Source organism: Geotrypetes seraphini, chromosome 5, assembly GCF_902459505.1.
Source record: "Geotrypetes seraphini chromosome 5, aGeoSer1.1, whole genome shotgun sequence".
Classification (NCBI taxonomy): Eukaryota; Metazoa; Chordata; class Amphibia; order Gymnophiona; family Dermophiidae; genus Geotrypetes; species Geotrypetes seraphini.
The window spans coordinates 155,598,047-155,614,009 of NC_047088.1; the positions used below are offsets into that span (position 1 = coordinate 155,598,047).

At 44.0% G+C, this 15,963-nt stretch overlaps 1 protein-coding gene across 1 annotated transcript; it reads right to left on the minus strand.

Annotated features, from left to right (window-relative positions):
• Positions 1–9,901: 9,901 nt before the first annotated feature.
• Positions 9,902–12,590, minus strand: LOC117360398 (ADP-ribosylation factor-like). Its single transcript, XM_033944107.1, has 2 exons — positions 12,519–12,590; positions 9,902–10,288 (listed from the first exon to the last, which is right to left on the minus strand). Exons 1-2 carry the CDS (start codon positions 12,588–12,590, stop codon positions 9,902–9,904), a joined length of 459 nt encoding a protein of 152 aa, XP_033799998.1.
• Positions 12,591–15,963: the final 3,373 nt, after the last annotated feature.

Below are 15,963 nucleotides of genomic sequence, written 5' to 3' on the forward strand. Positions count from 1 at the left end.
ACACAGAGAGTGGTGGACATCTGGAATACTCTCCCAGGGGAGATTATTGCGGAATCGACAGTCCTAGGCTTCAAAAGCAAACTAGATGCATATCTCCTTGAGAAAGGCATATAAAGATAGGGTGGCTATAAAATAAACCAGGTGTATACCTGGCGGGGCCTCCGCGTGTGCGGATCGCCGGACTTGATGGACCGAAGGTCTGATCCGGAGATGGCGCTTCTTATGTTCTTATGTTCTTATGAAGCTAATTGACCACAAGTAGTCTGTATCTTTAAACCTAGACAAGTGGAAAAGTAATAAAGGAAAATTTACCAGCATATCTGAGGAAAGAAAAAAATAATAATTTGCTAAATGAGAAAAGAAACTGGAAAGTGCATATTGTGTTTCACTTTTCTAAATGGGTGGACTTTTGTTCATCTATGCAGAACTGGGTACAGCAGTGATTCCCAAAACTGGGTTCTGTAAAATCTCAGAGATTCTTCAGGAAATTAGATTGTAGAATCTGTATGTATATATGAATTAAGGGGTCCTCTGTGTATGAAAAGATATTTTAGGGGCTCTGCTATTGTAAAAGGTTTGTGAATTACAAGTGCACAGTGAACTGTAACTAATAGAGAGTTGTGTGGGGACAGAAATCAAACCCGTCCCCGCCCGTACTCATAAACTTCAGAAGTACTTATTTCATTTAATTATGCTATTGAATTAAAGCAGTGGTCTCAAACCCGCGGCCCGCCAGATACTATTTTGAGCCCCTCGGTATGTTTATCATAATCACAAAAGTAAAATAAAACAGTTTCTTGATCATATGTCTCTTTAGCTAAAAATTACAATATTATTAAGACTTAGCCAAAAGGAAAGATTTATAAACTATAAAGAGTTTTACCTCGTGCAAAATTGTCATTTCTTTAATAAGACATTAACTATTTTTTTCTGAGGCCCTCCAAGTACCTACAAATCCAAAATGTGGCCCTGCAAAGGATTTGAGTTTGAGACCACTGAATTAAAGGCTCTGGTAGAGGACCTGTTAAAAATAAGCAAAGACACTTTATTAATTTGGAAATATTAATTGGGAAGAATACATACTTTGTAAATGGGTTTCTACCAGAGCCTCTAATGTAAATATAAAATATAAATACTAAGCTGCTGAGGACCCCCAAGCTATGTCAGCTGAGGACTTCCTCTGAAGGTGGCCGGGGCTCCCTTTTATCAAGCTTGGCAGGCAGCAGTAGCGTCCCTGAGTCACAGATGCTGCACCTCAGTGGCTCATGGATGCTGCCAATGGCTGCTGCGCTTGGTGGAGGGGAGTTCTGGCTATTTCTAGAAGAGGTCCTCTGCTTGGGGATCACCTCCAGCCACAGCCAGGGGTCAGCAAGTACTTCACTGTAGAAATAAAACCAGAAATGCATTTCCTTTTCTTTTGAACACAATACAAAGACATTATATACATTTCCCAAAGCTAACATATTTTAGTCAATATCGTTTTTTACTATTGTTGTCCGGAGACTTATTTTTCCATCAGGTTGGTTCCAGTTTCTTTTTTCCATTTTCCTGTCTTTTGTAAATTCTTCTGTTGCTGTCCATTGGTTCCTCCTGCCATGGTCCAGCATTTATCCCTCTCTTATCCCCCGGACCATGTGCAGCATCTTTCGCCCCTGCCCACCAGCCCCATGCCCATCATTTCTCCTTCTATCACCCCTCTCCAGTAGAGAGTTGCATGGGGACAGAAATCCCACCCATCCCTGCCAGAATCTCCTCCATCCCCGCTCATCCTCACGAGGAATTCTCCCCGTCCCCACCCATCCCCACGATGAATTACCACTGTCCCCACCCGTCCCCGCCATCCCCCATAAAAGTTACCTGTCCCCTTAGTACTCATTTGTATTTGGGACAGTGGAGAGTTAAGTGACTTTCCCAGAATCACAAGGAGATGTAGTGGGAATCAAACCTAGTTCACTTGGATCTCAGGCCTCTGCACTATTAGGCTACTCTTTAACCTGTCTGACACTATTTGGCCATATTGTTTAAGTTCTTAAAGAAGTTGACTAAGAAGCCTGAATCTGTCTATCATACCATCACTTCATCCACTCCATCATTCATTCATCTATCTCTCTCCATCAGTATGCAGTGTGCTGCTAATGTTTTATCAAGGGCTTCTGGCCAGCTTTTCTTCACTATCGTTCTTTGCTGTCATTAAAAAAAAAAAAAAAGTTAAACGAGAGTCTCTAACATGGAATTCCTTTCCTGCAGTCTGTTTCTCTTTACATCATCACCATGCATGCCATTCTCAGCTGTCTATCGACCCCCGTTCCCGTGCAGACCTCTACTCTCCAGCACCATGCCACATCTCTCCCTCCATTCCCTTCACCACTATGTCCAACATTCCTCCTCCTTGCATCCCTTTCAATCTGTCCCACTGTTCCCTTTCCACCACATTTCTCCCTCTTATCTTTCTCTTCCCTATCATCTGTACCTCACTCCTTCCTTATGACCAAAAATTCTCCGCTTTCTTCCATTCCCCGTGTACACCATCTCTCTTTCCCCCTCACTGACACACATATGGAGTGCTAAACTATAATAAAAGACATTTTAAGAGGTAGGGTAACTCCTTATTGGGGATAGTTTTCTAAACATAGCTGTTGAATGAAATTTAGTTCTTCAGTTTTCTTTCAGATTTCCACTGCCTGGTATTCACCCTCATTTAGCTTCTTATTAACTCTTACATGAAAAAACCACAATTCTAATCACACAATAATTCTATAGTGCTGCGGTCATCCCGCAACCCTTTAAATATGGTACCTCTTTCTTAACAGAAACGATAGGAAAGGGCAGCAGAGATTTGACTAGTAAACTTGTTTCCCTCTCCTGCTAGCTTGACTAACCTACACAAGAAAGCACTATATACATTTCTTTTTAAGGCACAGCAACAAACGGTTCAGCATGCACAACCGAGATAATAGGACAAGTATAGAAATACATACGTAGTTAAGAGGTACTATATTAAGAGACCAGAGTCTACATAAACACTCAAAAACTCCAGCTAAAAGTAACTAGTCGTTAACTTTTAAAAAGCATTAACAATTTAAAACGTAAATAAAAAGCACAGAACACTATCCATACAGCAACGGAAGTTACCGTCTGAACTACAGAACCTAGTTAAATAAAAAATCGGCAGCAAGCATAAGAACCAGCACGTTCACTATACAATGCAGAAACGATCAATTACTTCTCTTCAACAATGCTTTTGTTCCCACCTCCGTTTGCTCCTTTTTTTTGGTATTTTTAAACCACACTAATCTGCCGACTGTTGATCAATTCTAACCAGGCTATACTACGGCAACTAATCCCTCGGGGTCCCACCAATTTAAAGATGCCGCCATCCACGCCCATCTTCTCCCCCTTAACCAGTTTGAACGGGTAAGGGGAGCTAAGTAGCAAGAGCTCAACCTACCTTATTATTAGGTAGGCTAGTTACATTTTTGAAGAATGGCAAACAGCTAGTCTGGTTCCTCTCCAAGGGAAGAGACTGTACCTTTCTGGTTTGAATGGACGGAATGACACAATAATAGGGCACCAGTGGGTGGATACTCGTTGAGTAACTAAGCTACTTTGGCTGGGAGCATTGTGGAAAACAAGAGACTGTATTACATTGGTGATACACCATTTCAAGGCGGGAGTGGGTAAGAACAAGTTAGCAGGAGGATCGGCTGTAAGTTCTTTTTAGCAGGAGGGCAGGAAAAGAAGATGAGCCACTCGGCTCGAGCTACCTCCAACCCACGGGATCCCCGTGACCCGAGGGGGCATCCTCACGGGATCCCCAAGACCCGAAGGGGGAACCTGCGGGATTCCCGTTATCCCCATTCCCATGCTGCTCTCTAGTAACTAAGTAGGTTGGTAGGGAATATGGGGAGTGTTATGTGATGGGCATATGTTTATTGGAAACTTCTATATCACTTGTAAAGGGAGATTAGGGGAAAATATATACAGGAGACCGACTGAATTTTGAATATGGTGCCAAAACTGGATGTACTGCAGTCATAATCAAAGCTTTCCTAGAGGGAATGTAGACGTTGGCAATTAGACCTGTTTGAGTTGCATCTAAGTTCCACAAAGGTGCCCAAACTGATAAGATCACTGGAGGATTTAAGGCATGACCCTCCCCCCCCTTACTCCCCCAGTAGTTACAACTCCTCCCACCACCCAAAGAGCAAAAAAAAAAGAAAAATGTAAGTTTCCCATCAGCTGATCACAGCAGAGGAATCCCCATCGGCTGAGCCGTTTCAGGGGATTCCTGGCATCTCAGCTGAGAATTTACGGGAGCCAGTCAAGAAGCTGCTCAGTGCCGAGCAGCAGTGCCAAAGTGCGCTCCTGCTCCGTGCTGCTCTGGCTGAAGAAACCCTGATCTCGTGGCAGCTACCACCGAACGGGTTAGCAGCGGGACTGGAGTACGGAAAGCTCACTCCTGCCCACTGCATCTCTGGACCACCTGGGATCGGCAGAGGAGGTATGAGGACAAGGCAAGGAGTGGGACTGGGTGCAGAGCCTGACAGGGAGGGAGGGAAGGGTGCTGGGTGCATAACCTGACAGGGAGGGAGGGAAGAGGGCTGGGTGCAGTGCCTGATAGGGGAGGGAGGGAAATGGGCTTGATGCAGTGCATGGCAGGGAAGGGGCTGGGTGCAGAGCCTGACAGGGCAAGCACTTGAATATTAAGCTGCCCAACATTCGAGTCAACCATTTTTCCTCTTTTTTTGGAGGTGGGAATGGGGGTCTCGACTTATATTCGAATCAACATATTTGAGTATATACGGTAACTCAAGCTCCCAATTTAAACACTAACAATAATGAAGCCTATATTTATTAATAAACACTTTCACTAGATCACCTTGCTTCTTTATAAAAAGCACTGTCACTATAAATCAGCAAGTAACTGAAGTTGTTTAATGAACACTCAGACCCACAGCTGAGGTCCCAGTGAAAAAAGAGGTTAAATCCTTGAACAAATCCTTAATTAGGGCTGAATTACATTCGGCAACAACGAATACTGTCATGCCCAGAGGGTGCCTCGTGGGTTAAGGATCCGGAAGGAACCACGATTTATGGATAATACATCTTATGTTCAGAATTGGAATTTGACTCTAACACGCTGCTCTATAGACTTGATGTTGCTTACTGTTGACGCTTTGGCTCCTATTATTCAGGAGCAGAAGAATGAATTGGTTGAAAAATTAGAATTGTTAAAGAATCAAAGTTCAGAGGAAGTTTTCGAACAAAGTGAACAGGAATTAGAAGCCCAGATGAAGAGCTATACTAGCGAACAAAGAGCCATAAAGATAAAAAAATATCATCCGGATCACATGGATTACACACGTGGATATGTGTATCAATGGATGAACAAGAAAATCAATATTCGAAAAAGCCGACAAACGGGAAAGAAGGTGCTGTTCAAGTTATCTACCAGTGGGTCCTCGTCGGATGTAGAGGACAACGCAAGTTCTAAAGGAAAAAGTGCAGTTAAGTCAGCAGAATCTCTTACCCTGCTACCGGATTCTTTTTTACGGTTACCAACTCAGTTGCCAGCAGAAGTAACGGAATCGGCGGATCCGGTGGTGAGACCCAAGGGCAATCGATCCAAGAAATTACCCCGCAAGTAAACACGGGAGTGTTCAATTTATCAACGAGAATTCTCACCAAGGCAGAGGAAGAGTTATTGACCAAAGGACTTTCTTTCGTACCCGTTAATAAATATGACGCTTTTCAAACTCGGGCATCTTTACATAGATTTTTTCGGGTACTGCGATTAAAAACATTTTTTGGTGATAAATCACCTGCACTTGATCCTGTTGAACCAATGAGAGGAATGAAATCAAAATCTAAGTGGATTCCCCCCGGAGCACCAGACGTCTCAGTGGCTGCTTTCGAAAAAGCAGTATTACGGGACGTTGAAATATCTGAGACTTTTAATATTCAATATGGCTCTAATTTATCTTCACAGCAGTTTAGCATACTCAGGTTTTTGCAGCAGGATCCTACTATCATTATCCAATGCGCCGATAAAGGCGGTGGAATAGTGATACAGGATCATGAGCAATACTGTACAGAAGCCTTAAGGCAGTTGTTGGATAACAGTTTTTATAGGGAGATTAACAGGGATCCTACTCAAGATATTAAGAAAGCAATTGATATTGTATTACACACAGCTCGTCAGGCGGAGGTCATCACAGCCAGGGAGTTTAAATGTTTGAATGTGGAGTTTCCAGAAATCCCCTATATCTACTTCATCCCCAAAATCCATAAGTCCCTCACATGCCCTCCGGGCCGTCCGATTGTGGCAGGAATTGGTTCGGTGTTGGAACCGCTGTCAAGGTTTATTGACAGTTTTATTTGTGAACAAGTTAGTACTGTACAGTCTTTTGTACGTGATTCTTCTCACTTCCTTCAAAGTTTGCAGGGAAGTGGGAATCAAGACTGTAAACTGTTAGTTACTGCAGACGTCTCTGCATTGTATACCAATGTGCCACAATCGGTGGCCCTGGCAATTATTAAGAAAGTAATGAATAACTTGAATGTGTCAGCACAGAGGAAGGAACTGGTTGGTACTTTGGCTGAATTTGTGATCTGTCAAAATTATTTTCACTTCGCAAATAGGTTCTTCATTCAGACTAAGGGGGTGGCAATGGGGGCCACAGTGGCCCCATCTGTCGCCTGCCTCTATATGTCTGAATATGAAGAAAAGTATGTTTATACATCCAGGTGGTTTAGTCAAGTTGGCTTATGGAGAAGATATATCGATGATATCTTTTTTACGTGGAATTCGGAGCGTTACGAGTTGGAGGATTTCCTTAAAGAATTAAATCAGGTAGATTCTAACATCACTCTCACTCATGAAGTGAGTGCTAATAGGGTATCCTTTTTGGATATTCAGGTAGTTAAATCTTTATTTAATTCTCAGGTACGGTTTGATACCACTTTATATAGGAAACTCTCCGACCGTAACACGCTCCTCCACTACCACAGTTATCACCCAAAACCCCTCCGAGATAGCATACCGGTGGGGCAATTTTTAAGATTGCGGAGGATATGCTCTGACGAGCAGGATTTCCATCAGCAGGCCACACTTTTACACACAAAGTTTATTGAACGGGGCTACCCTTCCAGGGTAGTCAGAGCAGCATGGAAAAGAGCCCGCAATTGCCAACGGGAGTGGTTATTTTATCCGAAAGAAAGGGAGAGAAGTGGGGCTTTGGTATGCGTATTACCCTATTCCAATAGGCGTCAACAACTTAGACAAATTATTTTGAAGCACTGGTCAGTGTTGCAGGTACATGAGAGCATGAAGGAAATTCCATTGTTTGCCTATACTCGGGGCCGCAATTTGGGTCAAATTCTCAAACATCGGGACCCTTGTAAGTTGTTCACAATGTGTATATTGCTCCCATGTCCTCAACACGAACTACGTACTCATTCCTCAATCAGGGGGCAAAAAATTTTGTTTAAGAACTGATACTAATTATACTTCAGTAGCAGTAGTATATTGTATTATATGCCCTTTTGGGCTTTATTACATAGGGCACACTCGGTGGGCAATTAAAATTCGCATCGGCGAGCATTTGAGTAATATTAGATGCAAACGTGTGTCGGCTCCTTTTGTGAGCCACTGGCTTGAACAGCAGCATTTAATTGAGGATGTGAAATATACGGTATTAGCAAGTGCCCATAAAGAAACTGGGGACGTCACTCAATTTTTGTTATATTTAGAACAGAAGTTCATCTTTCAGTGGCATACCTTGGCCCCTATAGGGTTAAATAATGAAATCGAATGGTTTCACCTGTAGAAGGAGACAGTGCATCATGTGGACGGCAGTGACAATTTTGACGTATGTTATGACGATACTGAATGAGAAGAGAGGAGTGCATTTAAAGTGAGGCCTGCTGACAGGAAATCCGTCGTCAGTAGCCAGTCTGTGTGCAGTATGGAGTGTGTTGTGCCGGTAAGTCGGAGAGTGAATGTTGTAGGTAATTGCAATTTTTGAGAATATTGAGAAAGTAGTGGTAACTGAAGGGATTGGTGTTAATGTTGGTTGCTTTGTATTTCTAGCACCCCTCCTGAAGAAGCCAGTAGGTGAAACCTAGGTTGGGGGGTCGACAGTGTATGTGCTATGCATGCAGTGATATGAATAAAGGAGGAGCCCGGAGCAGTTATTTTGATTACCCACACCATTCAAAGCTAAGTTGGTTTTGTTTTATTTTATTTGATGTTATTTAGCCGTTGTATGGTGGGTGAGACTGTGAACAACGATGATGGTCTCTCAAAACAGCTGCTCCATGATTTTTTCACTGGGACCTCAGCTGTGGGGTCTGAGTGTTCACTAAACAACTTCAGTTACTTGTTGATTTATAGTGACAGTGCTTTTTATAAAGAAGCAAGGTGATCTAGTGAAAGTGTTTATTAATAATTTCACCTTGGATAAGTAAGTTCCCTTGAGGTACAAGCCTATATTTATTAACCATGTCACCTCTTACCATAAAAGTAGTATAATTTTATTTCAATATAAATAACACAAACACACCCCAAAACCCTGATTAGAACACCTTAAAATAGAATAAAACTTAGTTCAATTCAAATGTTTCTTATCTTGAAATAGTCCCTTGGTATTTTCAAAGTGGTATATGTTCCAAATCTTCCTAAATAACCATGTAATTGACGAAGTGAATTTTCTTGAGATCTCATGTCCACATTAAAAAAAGTCTTTATTACAGTTGGAACCAGTCTTGCTCTACATCAGACTGTGTTTTGCTGAAAGCGTCTTCAGGAGACAAGACTTATTCTACGGTATTCCTCTGATCTATTTACCTTGAGCTGTCTTCATTCATAACAAACAACTGCAGGCAGGAGATCCTGTGAGGCTCACTGTTAACATCCAAGTATAATGTTTTACAGGATCCAAGGATATTAACGGTTGTTAGTTCCCCTGGTCCTTGGGCCACAGCACTAACCATTAGGCTGCTCTTTCATCCCAACTCATGAGCCTTGATCTTCAACAGTCCCTCATCCTAGAAACTAATCTTAAGGATTTGTAGACCACTTTATGCCTATAAAGGGACTAGATGATTTACAATTACACAAGAGCCCATACAAACATGGGGAGCTCACAAAAGAACTACAAGTCTAGAGATAGACAAGCTAATCACTCTGGATAATTCCCTGAAGCAGCGGTTAAGAGTTACAAACCGCGAAACACTGGCCGCGTTGGAGATATAATGAAGCGATCCTGGCTATAAAAGAAAAAAGAAGTGAAAATGAGCTAAGTAAAAATACAGATGACATGTTTCTCTTAAATAATGTGAAAATATAAACTTGAACACGGATGGTGGTGCTTTCTTGTAGGACTATATACTATAACAATAACATGCATTCAGGTACCACATAACAATGGGAAAGAAGTGCCGCAGGTTTAATATTTAAAAATGGAGAAAAGACCTCAGTGTCACGGTGGATTTACTAAAAGGTTTAATCCTCCGGACAAGACAACTTCAAAAAGAAATTTGAAGGTGCAGACACATCTTTGGTCTAGAAAAACTCCATTCTATGTAGTCATTCCTTACTTGAGTAAAATTATTTAGCATATCTATAATAATAAAACCCTAGAGCGCGCATGCGCTCTTGAAACATCATGATTCCTGGCGCCGTGAGGTGTGCCTCCGTGCCAAATTCGATTTTCGAACACGGAGGCAGGTCAGAAAACGGAGCAACCCCCCCCTCGCCGTCACTAACTGCCAGAGTGCCGCCTCATTGCTGCCATCACGGAATGAGATGATTCAGCATGGCCTTTACAGTGTGGTTGCGATGAAACGACCCGCGGTGAAACGGCCGTGCTAAATCCGGCTGACAGTGACAGACCTCTCTCTAGAAGGCTCTAGGTTTCTTGCGCTGCTTCACCAAATCAGAGAGCTTCTCCAGTCCCTCCACCAGCCCCTCCCCGCTGATGGCACAGCAGCCCTGCATGTGCCATTCATGCCCTCTTTGCTTCCTTAGTTCCAGCTCCTCCACCAGTTCCTGAGGTCGTCTGGCTCCGGGCAGGTCATGTTTGTTGGCCAGGATCACGAAGGGAACACCCTTCATTTCAACATCTTCTAGGATGGCTTTCAGTTCTTCTTTAGCTTCGGAGAACCTTTCAGAATCTGAACTGTCCACCACAAACACCAGTCCATCCGTGTTTATGAAATAGTGTTTCCACAGGATTCTGATCTTTTCTTGACCACCCACATCCCAGACTGAGAATGTCGGTGTGGGCTTCAGGCGGATGTCGGTGGAGGTAAGGGTTGCTGCTGATCATGGGAAGAGGTGCTGATGGACGGGGGTGGGGGTGGGGGAAAGGAAGGGAGGCCTACTGCTGGACAGGGGGAGTAGAAAAGAGGTGCTGATGGACGGGTGTGGGGCAGGAAAAGGAAGGGAGGCCTACTGGGGGACAGGGGAAGAGGTGCTGATGGACGGGAGGGGAGGCAAAAAAGGAAGGGAGGCCTACTGCTGGACAGGGGGAGTAGAAAAGAAGTGCTGCTTTGCAAGGGGGGCAGGAAAAGGAAAGGAGGCCTACTGCTGGACAGGGGGAACAGAAAAGAGGTACTGCTGGACAGGGGAAGAGGTGCTGATGGACGGGGGAAGCAAAAAAAAGAAGGGAGGCCTACTGCTGGACAGGGAGTAGAAAAGAGGTGCTTATGGACAGGGATGGCAGAAAAAGAACGGTTGGCCTACTGCTGGACAGGGGGAACAGAAAAGATGTACTACTGGACAGGGGAAGAGGTGCTGATGGGGGGGGGGGGGCGCAAAAAAGGAAGGGAGGCCTGCTGGACAGGGGGAGTAGAAAAAAGGTGCTTATGGACAGGGGGGGCAGAAAAAGGAAGGGAGGCCTACTGCTGGACAAGGGGAGCAGGAAAGAGGTGCTGCTGGACAGGGGGAGTTAAAACAAAGGGAGAAGGGCTACTGCTGGATAAGGGGAGCAGTGAAGGGGTGGTGGTGGACACAGGGGAAGAAAAAGGAAGGGAGAATGGACAGGGGGAGCAGGCAAGGGGTGGTGGTAGACAGCCGAGGAAAAAGAAAGACAGAAAGAAAGAAATACAGAAATAGGCTAAGGAGAGAGAGAGAAAGAAAGAAATACAGACACACACACACACACACACATTTTCTAGCACCTGTTAATGTAACGGGCTTAAAGACTAGTGGCATATAAAGGTTGTGGACACAGATTTCTGTGATGCCAGAGGTTATCTTGTGGTATAATGTGATGATAGCATGGTGTAGGTACCTTCCTTATGCAAAATGGAAAACCTCTTGCATATGCATCCTGAGCATTGACAAAGGTGGAATAAAACTATACCCAAATTGAGAAAGAGCATTTTTCATACTTATATCTGCACTAGATAAGTGACTGTTCAAACTGATTAGAAGCCACTGGACACCATCTTCAAGAAAACCTTGGCCACTGCATCTAAATGACTTCAGTTAATGATGCTTTGCCATCAGACATACACTTTTTATCTATAGTGCGCACTAGGAAACAGAGTGGTTATTGCTGACATGCTAAGCCAGACTTTTCCACTGACAAGTTGGAGATTTTTATGGAAGAGTTGGCCTTACTAATTAATGAGGCATCTCACCTATTACTTTTATGTTTGCACATTCAGCAATGATATATACATTAATAAAAAGACATTTTATACAAAAAAATCTAGCATTATTTGATTAAATGAACCTTCAATATCTGCACTTTATTGTGGAAAACAACAGAAATTTAACATACTTCACTAATAGTTAAACACGAACACCATAGCAATAGCCATTATGCCTAAAGGTGACACCTACTGTACAGTATATGTGGGTACAGTGGGATTAGAATGGGGTTTGGAAGGCTCACAAGTTCCACTAAGTGTAGCGGCTAGCGTGGAGCATGGGCCTAAACTGCCCACCAGGCTAGTCCTGGAGCCTGCTTGCCGCTTTAATAGGACTAGCCATAATATTTGAAACTGTCATATACATAGACAAGTATGCACTGTTTCATTCACATCTTGGGGGGTGGGAGGGTGTCAGTGACCACTGGGGAATTGTATGTATGGGTGAGGGGGTTCATGCTTACATCCCTGTAGTGATCATCTGGTCTGTTTGGGCACCTTTTGGGCACTAATTTGGTGTTAAATGGGTCTAGCACCAGAGGTCCAAATTGTGCCCTGGAAATATTCTTAAATGTTTGATTATGTCAGAAAAACATCCAAATCATAAACCCATCCTAGTCCTGCCCACACCATGCCTCTAACACGACTCCTTGAGATTTAGATGAACTACTGATCAACAGTATATGAATACAATGTTCCCTTTCTTCTCCTTCCCTCCCCCTCAACCTTCGGGCAGTGGCATAGCGAGGGTGAGAGGTACCTGGGGCGGTGGTGCCCCTTTTCCACCCCCATCCCCACCCCAACCACTCCTTCCATGACCCCTCCTGCCGTGCACGACCTCTTCCCTTCCCCCATACCTCTTTAACATTCCCGGCCTGAGAAGCAAACCCAACCTGCTGTTTGCACCAGTGACGCTCTTCTTCTGACATCACTTCCTAGGCGCTGGGAACGTTAAAGAGGCATGGGGGAAGGGATGCTTGTGCGCGGTAGTATGGGGTGGGGGGCAGAGAAGAGGATGGGTGCCAGTGCTCCCACTAAGACGTATACCACCACATGCTCTCCCATCCAGCATACCTTCCTTCATTTAAAATACTCCAGGGGCCTCTGTGTGCCAGGATGTCCTTCCCTTCTCCTCACCCTTCACCTTTTAAAATGCATAGGGGTCACTGGCACAGCAGCAATTCTTTAACGCTGCTTGTGGATTCCTCGGCATTGTACTCCTGCCGCAGACTGCCCAAGAGGAAACAGGAAGTTATGTCAGAGCATGGCAAAAGAACAGTGCAGAGGAAGCCACTAGAGAATTACTACTGTGCTGGTGATCCCTTTGCATTTTAAAAGGTAAGGAGGGCTTCAGAAAGGGATGGGGAGAAGGGAAAGACATCAATATAGAGTGCCACTTCAGTTGTTACTGTCCATAAGGCATATACCAAAATACCTGTTAAACAAAAAAGCACTTTTATGATTTATATTGTTCTTCACACATATTTTTTGTTTTGAAGGCAATTCAGCACTTCCCCTGATGAAGCCTCATTAAGATGGTGAAACGGAGGCCCCGTAGGACATGAAGTATCAGTGTTGGCATCTGTGTGTGGCATTTTTCCACATTTCACAGATTAATGCTGTTATTAAGGGCTCCTTTTACGAAGCCGCATTAGTGGCTTTAGCGCGTGCAACTTTTAATCATGCCCTACTCCTGCGCTAGTTGAAAAACTACCGCCTGCTCAAGAGGAGGCGGTAGTGGCTAGCGCGTCCAGCGGTTTAGCGCGTGCTATTATGCGCGTTAAACCACTAACGCAGTTTCATAAAAGGAGTCCTAAATGTTGGCGCTCTCTTTAAATGCTATTTGCATGTAGAATAGAACACAGAAAGAAATGCACTTTGTTGGGAGTTTTTTGACCAGTGATTGAGACATAACTTCAAGCAGTGTTGTTGACGATAAAGGTCTCTGAGGTCTTTTCTGCCTCCATGATGCATATTATTTAATTTGTTTGTGTACATGTATGTGCTTTTTTTCTTTTTTTTATAAATCTTTATTGATTTTTAAACTATGACAATGCAATACAAATATCTGAACATAAATATTTCATAAAACTCATGATTAAACATACAATTTATACTTAGAACAATCATTTTCTCCCCCCCCTTACCAATAAAACTAATTATGCAATTATAATATTATAATTAAGTATTTTAATAAACAAAATATCTTTCCCTCCCCCCTCCTTCCCCTGGATGTGTAAGGAATTCTACCAACCTCAAAAATAAATAAATACATTACAATTATTATGATGTAACAAATATAGTCAATGTATGTGCTTTTTTGTTTAATAGGTGTTGTTGGTATGTGCCTTTAAGAAGGGAAGGACATCCCAGCCCACTAGGACCCCATGGAACTGTGGGGACCAGGGCAGTTGCCTTCCCCTTAATGCTGGCCCTGCATGTGCATGCCTAATTTTAGGCACAAGTACTTACGTCATGTCAAATGCTGGTGTACATGGTCACCCTAAAGTTGACATTGCATGCATGATGCTTTCTATAACTTACAAACACCACTACAAGATGTGCCCCTGAACTACCCACATGCACTCTCTCTTTGTAGTTGTGTGCTATAGTTTATAGAATAGTGCCTTAGTGCAGTTACGTGTATAATTACAAATCAGTGACAATTAGCACTAACTAATGCCACTTAAGAGAGATCACTGGAGAAGGAGATCATGTTTGGGAAGATCGAAGGAACCAGGTGAAGAGGGCGACCTGCAATCAGATGGCTGGACACATTGAAAACAACCGTGGGGACCTTTCCGGACTAGCACAAAATTGATTTCATTTTAGATCCGCAATTCATCAAGTCGCTAGGTCTCAAACACGAGTCGATGGCACCTAACAACAACAATGCCACTTAAGGACTATTATTAGTACTTAAGGCCAATTGGTGCATAATTTAACAATTAACTAAGGGATACAACTGGCAACTTTGATAACTTGCATGCCCAAATTTGCATGCTAGTCAGAAATTTGGGCATGCAAGTTTATAGAATCTGACTCTATAGTTGCATGTAATGTCTCATTCATTGATAAAATAAATTTTCTTGGGGCGTGGCCATGCAGTGAGCGGGAAAGCGCTGTTTTCCTGAGCTCCGTAGCTCCCTCGCGATATAACTTCTCTTGGACTATATTCTGCCTCAACGCCGGACCCGATCGTGGAGGAGAGGGGTTGGAGACCTGTATGGACAAGTTTGTCCACAAATCCGGACTCGCGATGACCACGAAGAGTGGTAAAAAAGACGGGACCCGCGGCAAGGCTCTGGCGACTGTGGAGGACAAGATGGCGGCTTCGGCTGAGGAGCCTGACTCAGCAAGCGCGCCGCTGGTGGCCAAATTAACAGAGGCTGTGGTGAGCGCGTTGGGCACCTGACTGGATAAAGTTAATGAGAACCTCGCGTCTTTATCCACGGAGGTTCATGAATTTAATGCCAGGATGACAGAGGTAGAGCAGAGGGTGAGTTCTGCGGAGGATGCCTTGTCGGCTGTTCAGACAGAGCTTGCCACGTTGCGATGTAAAATGTCTGCCTGTGAGGAAAAGCTTGATGACATGGAGAATCGTTCCCGTAGGAACAATCTGCGCCTGGTGGGGATTCCTGAGGTGGTCCCGGATGCCTCTCTTGCTGAGGTACTGGAGAAATGGCTATCGGCCGAGTTGCTGGATACTGCCGCCTTGGGCCCCGTGAGGATTGAACGGGCTCATAGGCTGGGTAAGAAACCGGATGGTGCAGCGCGACCGCGCATTGTCATCTTACGACTACTTAACTTTGCTATTAAAGACCAGCTTATGAGATCCTATAGGAAAAAGAAGACTATCACCTTTCAGAATCAGAAAATTCTTCTTTTTCAAGATTACTCTGCCCAGGTGGCATCGCTTCGACGGGGATTCTCTCCTGTGTGTAAGCAGCTGGTGGCCAAGGATGTGCGTTTCACCTTACAGTTCCCGGCCCGGCTGCGTGTTCTCTACAATGGTCAGCCTCATGTATTTACTTCAAGCGGCGCGGCCCAAGCTCAGCTGCACCAGTGGTTCCCGTCACAGGAGGGTCCAACTTGATTTGACTTGTTCTTTTCAGTTCTGTTCTCCTTCTTATTTGTTTGCTGTTTTTCTGGTCCCTCTGTGGGACCTTGAGTTAAGGGGCGGTGTGAGCTGGGTGGCCTGGCTGGTACCTAGCTGATGGACTTTCTTTTACCTGCAACATCCTAGCTCCTGTTTTGGCAGTACTTTATTGCCGGACTCTGGTTTTGCTGTTATGCTATATT